General features: G+C 42.3%; 1 protein-coding gene across 1 annotated transcript in view; it reads left to right on the top strand.

Moving 5' to 3' along the window:
- The window catches only part of T265_15395 (hypothetical protein), a gene marked incomplete at both ends in the record, with an annotated part of 25,633 nt that extends 19,133 nt beyond the window's left edge, over positions 1-6,500 (top strand). Inside the window, one exon of the mRNA XM_009177892.1 lies at positions 6,393-6,500. Coding sequence (XP_009176156.1) covers positions 6,393-6,500 — 108 coding nt within the window. The remainder of the gene's footprint in view (positions 1-6,392) is intronic.
- Between the last annotated feature and the right edge of the window lie 5,836 nt (positions 6,501-12,336).

The following is a 12,336-nucleotide window of genomic DNA, read 5'->3' as shown; positions in this document are numbered from 1 at the left end:
TTGCGCCAGGACAGGAGGACGACTGCTCAAAACGAGAGTGATGTGAAACTGAACACCTGGGCTTCTTTAACCCTACTGAGACCTATCAAATGAATGCAAAGGATGCGACTCGTGACGTTTTGGCTAATAAGTTTTAACTTGATGATGTTCGGACTATGTGTGCACTTAATTATTTAGGCAGGTGAATGAATTGCATTCAAGTAAATTCTCCCTCGCACATCTACATTAAATTTGCGTAACAGCTTGTTCTTAACGGTATACTTAAGTGGATCTTAGTCTAACTTCCTGGTTAAATGCGCTACACAAGGGCTGACTGATGTTTTCGTTAGTACAATTTTGGAGAAATCGCAATATGTTTTGATGAAGGAAATTATTAATACTCTGACAGTCTGCAGTCTGAGTCCACCGCTGATCTCCTCCTTCAGCCGCTACAATAAAGTCAGATATTTTAAGGTACAAATGAGGGTTACATACCGGAGTGGATCCACTCCCGATTGAGACCAGTAGCAACTGGTTTTTAACCTGAAAGTAAAAGTAGGACCTGTACTAAGGCCACAATGGCATAAAAATTCGATCGATATTAGCTGATCAGAAGCAGATATATGGAATGGAGTAAAATTCTGATTACCGTTTTTAGACAGACCTGGTAACCTTTGCTTCCCACCCGTTTTGAGATGGACGGAATGGCTTCCCGAGTTCGGCCCTGGAATCCATCATTCGATCAATCAACGCTGGTTCCTGGTAACGACTTAAGCTTTCTTGGGTGCTTCAGCACAACTCCGTCTGCTTTTGCGAAAGTAAGCATCACCTCAGCTGCTAGTGAAGTGATGTGCAAAATGTGGAGCAGGAGCTTTGGATGCATTTCATGTTTCTCCTCAAGGTTTAGTTTGCACCGTTGATCAGGACAGAAATAGCGGGGCTTCTGGATACATATGACAAATTACGACCCATATTTAGTGCCCCAAGCAGGTGAGCACCTGGAAACTGTAGCCTAATAAAAAATGCCTCTTCCTTGCTTGACTGCCAGGTTCTATTTGGATTGAGGCCAAATGTGGATGATAATGAGTATGGAACCTCGCTTCTTAGTTTAATGTCTCCTTTGAAAGCCTTTTTAATAGGTTGAAAGAGACCCACTGTGGTTTCCTGTGAAGCACTTTGTCGTTTTTTCTGAAGAAGCACACCGGTTTGCGAAAATGTTGAACAGTGGCGTTGATTCTTACGGGATAAAAAACGAGTGGATTACGGGTTATGTCCATCCGAGTAGAGGTAGCCACGAGCGATAACACTGTTTGCGTGCAAGCCCGCTAGCGAAGGCTGTTCACTAAACCTTGTTTACGTTTTCTCTTGCATTCTACTGAGTTCCACTGACAGACGTGGTTGACTACAAAACCCATGTAATTGTAGGTTGAAGGCAGTAGGTACGGGAAAAATCAGGTGAAGTTTTGCTATCTACTGATAATTAAGTATCACTAGATAGGCTAGAGGACAAGCTGTACGTATGGAGTTCCAGTCACGTCACATGTATGGACGATGATAATTTGTGGAAAAATGGTGTATGTTCAGCGGAATTTGAGCCTCAACTTATTGTGGCGAAAGTCACGAATTATGATTGACCACTGGCCAACGAACGAACGTCATAAAATTGACTAACAAACTATGCGATAGCTTTTATATGCATTCATAGAGCACAATGCATCTCATGCTCACACGATCACTTCCTTTATACCTGAATCAGAAATCGCAAGGTTTAAGGTGGGCCAACACACGTCACTTGTATAACAGTGGACTGATGGTTCCTCCAGTGGAGATAAGGGTAGGATGCAGTAAAAGGATTTATTACTGAGTTTTACATGTAGTACAAAAGATAAGTCCCTATATTTTGCTCGGAAATCACCGTCGTAACATTTTTAGTGATTTAGGAGTTGGTATGATATTCCAACCCTGGCACAATCTGCACCTATGAATCAACTCACGATGCAATGGTTTCCTACAGTCAGTAGGTCGATTCTAGGTGAAACCTCCACAACATCGTCATTTGGTCTAGATCTGTGACCGTGGTCAATCACCATTAAAGGTTTATTTATGGCTTCACTGAGGTATGCCCTTTCCGTCACAGTGACTGGAACCTTGTTTAGTGTACATTGTTAGCTTCATCCCTTGTCTCTTTTCATAAGATCATTGATGATTCCACACAACTCCCGTCCACTATTGTTGACGGTGGAACGAATTTCTAAATAAGCAGTCATCCGAACTGGTCCATTCATCTTTATGGTTGTCTATCTTCTTTAGATTGGACTACTCTGGAAAACGGTCTGCTCACTGCGTTTTGCTAGCCTGATTTCATGATTGAGTAATTTGATCGAGCACGTTGTTCGTTGCTGGAGTACGCGTATTCTTTCGTTTTCTTACTGCTATCTTGCGTGACTGTGCCCTCAGATCCTTTGCAGAAGTCGACTGGCATTGTGCTTGATATCTTTACCTGAATTTTTAGGATGACAGCTCGTCGGTAGCACCAAATTTACAACTTTAATAATACTACTAGGGGTTCTTCACATGAAAGATTGTGTGAAGTAACATGGCCCATATATCCACGGGCATTTCGCGCCCATGCATCATTTCCCTCGCAGAAGCAGTTTTGTGTTCCATCATGCCAAGATGTGGTTGCTTAAATAAATATTTGTAAACCTCCATCTTCGAATCTCGTTGAGGTTTCCTCCTGCGCAGGTGGTTGCTTTTCTGTTGAATTTTCAAGGAGCACGGCATTTCCGAATCGGCTGCTGTTGCTCCTTGGTATGATGATAACAGATCTGTTTGTGGGCAACTGCATACTCACAGCAGTAGCTAGAACGATGTTTTTGTACCGCAGAGTAGTGAAATCCGTATGAGTGCCAAAGGGGGAGACTTGCTTTTATTCAGTACTTCGGCGACGCCCCGTGGCATTCATGAAAAAACCTACCTAGACTTCCGCGGCGAATGTCCACAATGACAATAGGCGAGCAGACCGTGTGCCTGAATCCTGACGTCACGCTCGAGGCACAGTTGTGCCTCCTTATTTGTCTTAGCAAAGTAGGTATTCTCTAGCTCCTCGGTTCGATTCCTTAAAACGCAGCTGACATTCATCAACAATTTTTTCAACTTTATACAATTTGGTAGAAGAATTGCCGTTCCAGAGTTCATTTAACTTCTGCCACATTCACCTCAGATAATTCTGGTGCGTTTGAAAGTAAGCATTCTTTCTTAGAATACTTTATGCCTAATATACTTATCTAGGTTTACTATAATGTTGTCGCTTTTAGTTTCACTGACCAGCATACTCCTGTTAAATACCACCCAGAAGAGCCGTTCATGATGTAAATTTACAGTAGGGGGATAATTACGAGTATCGTTCTAACAGAGCATAATGACTAAACTTTTCAAATTATTCACCATAAACGCGAACAATGCTAGGATGTCAAAGCCGTGACATTGGCCAGCAATTCGGTTCAATTTGCTCCTACCATGCTTCCCACGACAAGGTCTAGCAGGTAGTGGTACAAAGCAATTCGTGCGCGAAAACCTTGGATTTCAGCCACCAGCTCGGCTTCTTCAAATTACCGAGAACCAACTCACGGAAACTCAGGCTTCTGTTAACCACATCTTTTAGGTCATCCCATCCTTATAGACATTCAAGCTGTCTCTGTTGCGGTGTGGCCGAAACGGTAGTGAAGCATCGGTGTTTACCACTGATGTCATGCCATCGATGAAGATGACGATGTGGCCGCAATGCGAGTGGAGTGTACGGAACAAAAAACAAGGGCTCAAAAGTTTTGGATAATACATTTGCGCTGTAACTTTTACTCCGGCGTATTTCACACACCTCCTAAGAAGTTCTATGCGTTTAGATGAACATCAGGTTTTATTTCTTTTCTCGGAGTTTTCAATCAACCATAGCAAATTCAAATGTTTATTATTGTGACCGTTAGAGACATTTTGGAGGCCCAATGGTGGCTCGTGTGCGACTTCAATTACTCAAGGAAAAATCAATGTTCAAACACGGCGTTGGTTGAGTTTTGAATCCCACGGTGAAATCGGAAGTTTCACGTGCTAGTCAAAAACCAGTCTTCCTGATGGACCTCTGAGAGCCTGTCGGAAATGCTCTCGTAGGATTGTGTAGACGTCAAGTTCTTACTGAGGTTAAGTCGGTAGTTGGAGAGACAAGTCAAGGACAGGCACAATTCATCATCCCCTCTAATGCTATGTTTTCTTATATAAAGCATACGCACTAAAAGCTGACCTAACAAGGTTTTTCACCTGATTTCGGGTTAGAGTTCTTTTACGACGTGTACGCAAATGACGTCTATCTGCACACACTTGGAAGAGGTATTATGTGAGTTAACTGTTGAAACATAATTTGACCCGTATTCGCACAGCATATTCCCGACGCATCATGGACCAAGTAATAAAACATTCCGGTAGTACAGAAATTCATATAGAAGACGTTGTCTACAGTTCGGATTGATGTAGGTCATAGTAAGATCTTTACTTGTAACCCAAATCCACTGGTTGAATAGCTATGGATTCTAGTCAGCTTTCCAATGTGATTAGAAAGCTGTTATGATATCCGATCTATGCAACTTGCTTTACAGACGTGATACGCAGCACACAGCAATTAGTTAGACCAACGACGGTAGGTTTATCTTTGCTGTGTAAAGTAATGACTTGTTGCGCTGAAAAACACAACTGATGAGTATGTTTCTGCTGAGATTATTTAGTCGCCCAATCAACAGCTCTGTTATCAATTTTCTTTCAGAAGGTAGACTCGATTCAACTCTGGAATAAGTGTGTTGTACTGAAAGGTAACAGCATCTGTAAAAGTCATCCTCCATCAAAAACTGGCTAAGTTACCAATTTCTTTGCTCCAACAGTCACAGTTATATCAGAGGGTTGTTTACAGATCTTGGGACGACGTCACAGTTTCATCTGGTAAAAGCATCACCAGAAGGCTGGTAAGCGCTTAAGCTGCTAGTTGAGGAGAGATCCCTCGACCCTGAGATGGAAAACCTGTGTTTGTCACAATCAAACTTCTTCAAGAATAAACGAACGTCATAAGACATATTTAGGTAAAACATCTTTGATCTTGCCAAGATCTCGATATTGGTAGGTAACGGTTACGTGGATAGACGTCGTCCTTTTTAGCCGAGTTCATTGGCCATTTGGTTGCGATGTGGCAATCTGAGCCTCCTCGTGACAATATTGGGCGGAAAGATATGGTAGGTTAACGTATGTTTTGGATAAATACGGACGTTTGTGGAGAGCCAAAGTTTTCTAGTACGACGCAACTAATCATTGTAGTATTATCAGCTTTATTGAAGGAAGGCATATATTGGATCACACGATGGAAAACTGACCTTCCAACCGATCGATAAGCTATAATGAACATGGAAGCAGACGAGAACGGAATCGACCTCACCAGTGCACATTTATGTAATGATTTTTGGAGCTGCGGCAGCGGTTATGTTTGGAGTGATGGTGTGTTGGTTTTCATAAACACAGCAAAAGTATATACAGTGTTTTGTACTGCGTGCTTTAAATTTAATTGAAAAACCTGTCGAAAATTCAAGAGAAACCAGTCGAGCCACGATATCAAGAGTGTCAAGCAAATCTAGAACACCTGATACTGTGACCGTCAACCCATAATCTGTACCCACATTGGGGCATCTTAGTCATCAGAAAAATAAAAAATGCATATGGATCATTCAATATTTCTGTTAACTCCTCTTTCTTTTTACTGGTTGGCTAATTTTTCCAACGCTATCGTCCATCAATTACTGTTTCCAAATTGTAATAACTTCTGCGTATCTTCCAGTGGAAGGCAACGATCAAGACACCTCGGTTTTTACACTTGATGTATTGGTTTGAATGCTAGTATGTAACTGCTTGTTAAGGTCTTTTCGCTGTTTTTTTGTTTCTACTGAAGCATGTTTGATTGGGTCCCAAAAGCGGCTGAGCCACTCGATGAATATGCATGTTAATTTATGGCACGGTATTCATTCAATAAATCTCGTTTTTAACAGATCTGGTTTCGCGGATTTTGCATCATAAGATCTACAGTGGTTTAGACGTTTGATTGGGTCCCAAAAGCGGCTGAGCCACTCGATGAATATGCATGTTAATTTATGGCACGGTATTCATTCAATAAATCTCGTTTTTAACAGATCTGGTTTCGCGGATTTTGCATCATAAGATCTACAGGTACTTGGTTTAGACGGGAAAAACGACCATTTCGCCTCGGCTATTCGAAGAAGCACACATGTTCAGCAACAAAATTTTGAGCGTTTTGAGTCAGCTTCATTTGCAAGATGTGGATGGAATTCCATTTTTGTGCACTCTCTTTTATTCTGATCCCCTCAAAGATATATTCAGATTGTGAGGGCTCACTGGCTCCCGTTTTGAACGCTCATAGAAAAGCGCCCAGTAGCAAGTTTGCACTCCGCTTACAAGTCTCATTGGATCCCCAGATAAGTGAGTGTTTGTCGGAGTGGGACAAAGACACCAAAAAGCTATTGATATCCTGATACAACCGTGTCAATTGGTATTTAACCCTAGATGATTTGATTTAATGATAGTTTGTGGTTTATAAGTCCTTTCTACCTGAATGTTCAGTTCATATACTTTGCTGTACCTCAGTGGTTAGCAGTGGTTTTCCTGCCGTTTGAGGAATATTAGGCTCTGACTTCATTAGAAGTCCATTTACTTAAGAAATGTCGTTTTTGACCTCTTCGGTCTTGAGATTCTTGCGTGTTATTCATCATACAATTTTCAATTTCCTCGAGTCAAGGAAATCTAACCAAAAGATTGAACAGATGAGAAATTAACAATACTCATGCTTAAACGCATTAGCCAGCAGGTGATGGTTGAGAATATTAAGAATATTAGCCCTATTCTAGACAAAACGTAAGGTAACCCACCAACTGAGTGTTGTTCACAGGAAATCACTTTTAAGACTGAGAGACAATTTCTTCTGCATATTCTCTGTAATTTGGAATTCCTTCTTTCAAAGCTCTTTTGATGGCTTCAGACACCTTTGAAGCTCTTGTTTGCACATAACCCTTGAATTTGCACCATCGACACATTTTCAGCACCACAAGGGGCACTATGTGCTCAGGCCAAGTTTCTTCTCATAGTCCACCATTCTCAGTTCCATTGGGAAGTACCTGACGGGTGTACTTAGTCGGTCTGGTTGGCCACAATCCTTCAAAAGGGGCTGCATATGTGTAGCATAGTGTTGTGAAACTTTTCGACGCCACTTTGGTGGCTGATCATCAGGTTGAGCTGGCGCTTTTTGTGGTTTTTAGTTTCAAGGTGTTAGGTCATGACCCGAGCTGGTTTTATATTCTTATGCTCCCAGAAATTTTTAGCCTAATTGAAATCCACTGACACATCATACAAACAATAAACAAGTGACTATTTCTGACCACGTTTGCTGGCAACTGATGAACAAACAGTCGAGAAACTGAACTGCACAGATTACTGCCCGTCACGTTACCAGTCATATCAATTTTTATCTGTGTATGGTTTCATCATATTTAGCTGAATAATGGCATAAATAGACACTGTTTGAACTATCTATTTGACCCTGTGGGAGCTCCTGGTAAATGCTTGCTGTAAATACGACTCCGGACGCGCCCTCACAAAGAATGCTGAATCAACCTGAAAGTCCGTGATTTAACAAAACTCGACACCTGCAGCTCCGGAGGGAGTTACTTTTGAGGACCTCCGTCGAAGATTTTATCGGGGTTCGGATTCAACTCTCGCCAACAAGCTTGGGCGAGAGAGGAGCATTACTGCGGACGGTCGTTCTGTGCGCACATGCACAACGAGGCTGGAGGTTCACTTAAGGATGACGTTCCGGAATTGGTCTGAGACCAGTTTGCCACAGCAACTTTTAAACAGCTGGAATGCAAATGGATGCGTCCATGCAGTCATCATTTTTCACGTGAATGCTACGAACGGAGGGAGAATTCCTTCTTTCAAAGCTCTTTTGATGGCTTCAGACACCTTTGAAGCTCTTGTTTGCACATAACCCTTGAATTTGCACCATCGACACATTTTCAGCACCACAAGGGGCACTATGTGCTCAGGCCAAGTTTCTTCTCATAGTCCACCATTCTCAGTTCCATTGGGAAGTACCTGACGGGTGTACTTAGTCGGTCTGGTTGGCCACAATCCTTCAAAAGGGGCTGCATATGTGTAGCATAGTGTTGTGAAACTTTTCGACGCCACTTTGGTGGCTGATCATCAGGTTGAGCTGGCGCTTTTTGTGGTTTTTAGTTTCAAGGTGTTAGGTCATGACCCGAGCTGGTTTTATATTCTTATGCTCCCAGAAATTTTTAGCCTAATTGAAATCCACTGACACATCATACAAACAATAAACAAGTGACTATTTCTGACCACGTTTGCTGGCAACTGATGAACAAACAGTCGAGAAACTGAACTGCACAGATTACTGCCCGTCACGTTACCAGTCATATCAATTTTTATCTGTGTATGGTTTCATCATATTTAGTCGAATAATGGCATAAATAGACACTGTTTGAACTATCTATTTGACCCTGTGGGAGCTCCTGGTAAATGCTTGCTGTAAATACGACTCCGGACGCGCCCTCACAAAGAATGCTGAATCAACCTGAAAGTCCGTGATTTAACAAAACTCGACACCTGCAGCTCCGGAGGGAGCCCATAATTTAAGATAACCCATGGCCTTCAGACGTTGAATATCTCTGTGGTAGCACCTGATAAGCACATCAAAGGAGAATTTGAGATACCTCAACTGCTAGTAGGGTTTTCCCTTTACGATCAGCCAGCTGGCTAACGAGTGCACTCTTTTAAACACAGTGGATGTCCGCAGTTTCACCAAAGTCTAAGAAATTACACCACTTAGTTTCTCATCACCAGAAAGTTTGTTATGGATTTGAGTGGCCTGTGCAATCCATGCGACTTGGATGCTGCACTAGGCTGCACGGTATAATGATCATATCCTGGGGCACATTACCACGATTAAGTGGTGGCGTTGGCCCTCACCCAGACGTTTGACCTCGACTAAATCAAATGGCCTGCTCCGGATGCCTAGCATCGTCCTGAAGGCTGGCATGCTCTCTTTCGATTCATAAAAACAGGCAGTGGTATTAACATAATAACCATTGACACCAGCCATATATTCACTATTTAAAGAACTGTGGAGAACATTACAACCCTAGTCGCATACGGAAAAATTGCATCGACACTTTACATTTGTTCGTATGCTATGCTCAAATGTTATACCTTGTCCACATCTCTACGGCACAGCCTCGAAACCGGGGGGTTGCATCACCTTTCTACGTGCCGCAGCACGGATCTCTGTTGAGAATTCCCAGTTCTAGAATCTGTCGGAAAAACCAAACTGTAGACAATCTTGTGCTCCAACTAATGATCATTCTCAGTAGTATGCGTGTGTCGTTGGGGAAGCCTATCAACAAATATTTTCGAGGTTTTTCATTTTGTATAATCCTAAGCTTTTTACCCCCGTGGTTTCATTTCGAACCGTTAACGTCTGAGCGTACCCGGCGTGCCCATCTTTAATTTTAAGAACCAAACGAGCTAAGATGCAAGACCAATTGCATTTTTTTGGTTTTTCTCTGGCATTTTATACTGTACTACGAGGTATTGCGGGGGCCTGGAAAACCTTGTGCATTACTAATCTTCACGCTGCTGAATTCGGTTTTCTTGGGCCGCAACTCACAGGTGATTGCGGACAAAAAACTCAACTGCGCGCGATACCTCTTGGAGATTAGCTATCAGCCTCTCTATTTTTGTCGCTCCAATTAACAAACTTTCGTCATTTCTTCAACTAGATATCCTAGGATCCCTCTGTTCTGATGGCTTTAAAGTTAACTGAGTTTTGTAAGTCACATCAAGGCAGTTATCAGTGATCTCAGGTTGACCACCACTTTTCAAGCTGTAACAGACCTATTCTAAGTTTTTACTGTGAAGTCACCACTGCTTATTATCTTGAAGCAACCGCATAAATTGTATTTGCGATTACGATGCGTAAATGGTCTGGAGGCCCAATCCTCCCCGAATTCCTCTGCAACTTAACCATGCCAGTTCATTATCTGTACCATAACCCATACTCCATCAACCAGAGCAAGCTAATTGTCACCTATCGGCAACCTATCAGACACGTTCTGTGGTTTGCAACGACCACTCTTTTCGCGGGCTGATCTTGAGACAATTTCGCTTAAAAACTTTAATAAAAAGCCGTCGAGCTGCTCATCGCTCTGCAGTCTTCAGTAGGTCCGGTAACTATCTTGCCTCGATATTTTCACATATCAACATCGTTGCCCTTTCAAATCCTTGATGTAAACCTGGAAGTCTCTCCAAGCATACCTGGCGATTAAAAAGTCCATTTTCTCTCATGAGAATCACGTACGCAACCATTCACTTAGGCCCCATCTTTAGAGGCCCACGACTCCTTATCCGGGGGCCGTTTTTAGGTATGAACTCCCGAAACCCATCACCCTAGCAGACAAGCTAGGTATTTTCAGTTTCCCACTGAATACATTTATTTTTACACCCTAATTACATCTGTTCCATTTTCTGATGAACACTATCTCTACTGTTGGCCACTCGCTTCTTACGTCAACTCCACTGGTTGTGCTCTTCCTTCATAACATCCTCTGGCGTGCCTGTGGTTGTCGCAGTTACCCTTAGCCTGAAGCATTGGCGCACACCCGTAACAAAATCAACTTCCATGAAACTAGGGAAAGCCAGAGGAAGTTGAAGAAAATGGCTTCAAACACTTTTACACTAGTTCTACCGGACCCACAGTTCAGGATCAATCTTTAGCATACTCACTTTCTGCCCAGGAAAAAATGTACCAACCAAATTGATTCGGTTAAAATCCATGAACAAATATCAGTTATAGGCTTTAATAATTATGAACAGCGGCTACAGCACACAAAGCCCTGCGATTATGTATGTAAATGACGGAGCAGTGAAAAATCTCCTGCCCATAACCAAGTCCCGGGCTGAAGACCCTTTGCTATACGGTCTCCACACGGATAACCCACTAAATCTGAAGCAAAGACGCGCCCACTTGCTCGTGCCGAAAGTAGTTCATCTTAATTAAAAACCTATGCAACTGGAAAGCACTACCAGCTAAAGTCGTGCATGCCAAGCTCATTGTGAACTCAGCACCGGTAATGATAAGAGAACAGGAGTGACATCTTGGAAGCAAAACCTTTTCGAGTTTAGCAATAATTAAAAATGTCCATCCTGAACGAGTTCTTCTGCGACTTTTCGTGTGTGTAGTTTGTTTAACCGTGCAAATTTTTAGGGTCAACAAATACCTGAAAATCAAAAACAGTGTTTATTGGAGCACAATACTGGGCGATCACGCTACTTTCGGCGTCATCTCCATTCTGACTGGTCGAAATCTAAATGGCGGGAACATTTAAAAATGGCAACATGGCGGTTTATGATTGACATTTTCAAAATGCGAAGAATTGTAGTGCGATTGTTTCTGTTGGAAATTTACATCGTTAACAGGTTTGCAAAGGAAATAAAAGCAAAGGGTCTACGATTCCCGGTAGTATAAGATAGCATGGTTGTAGCAAGTGTAATCCCACATTTTGTTCCCAGAGGTATCTATATCTCCAAAGGAAAATGATACGTGGGATTGCGGGCGGTAACGAAAATTAATTAATCAGAACAGCCCATATTTAGCAGCTGACGCTGGTGTATCGTCTCTTCTCACTTGGCGTCGTTCAAATGTTATGAAACCGTTATTCGTTCGAATGAAACGAATGACCTGTTGCAACTTTGTATATATTTAAAATTGCCTCACATCTTGAATGACGCCGGCGGCTAGATGCACACCCAAAATTTCTCTGAAACCGTGGTTCGAAGGAGGGAAACTTCAAGATAAACATTTAACATTTGATGGTAATTTCTTTTGCGTGTGCGATCTTCCCAAACAGCCGCAGTTTCGTTGCAAGTTGTTTAAACCTACTCAATCACCACGATATTTAAGGCCGCGGTATTCTCATTTTAATGGCTGCTATGGCTGAGCACGTGAATGCGGAGTGATTACGTGGAGAATTTAGCTCGTCAAAGGTTTTTCTCATTCATTGCATTTCAAGTATCTTTGAAAGAGTGCCAGGCAAAACATTACGTTGCTTTCGTCCGTATAAACTCCACAAAGAGCAGCAATTCGCTAATTGTGTATGCAAAAGCATTTCACGGATTCACGGATTGATACACAGGATAGAGGCTTTTAAAAGAGTAGGACCCTCGGATCATCCGTAAAATGGCGAATGC

This window comes from Opisthorchis viverrini (assembly GCF_000715545.1).
Source record: "Opisthorchis viverrini unplaced genomic scaffold opera_v5_472, whole genome shotgun sequence".
In the NCBI taxonomy this organism is placed as follows: Eukaryota; Metazoa; Platyhelminthes; class Trematoda; order Opisthorchiida; family Opisthorchiidae; genus Opisthorchis; species Opisthorchis viverrini.
Note: the sequence above shows the minus strand (reverse complement) of the source record. Positions and strands in the feature narration are given on the sequence as shown.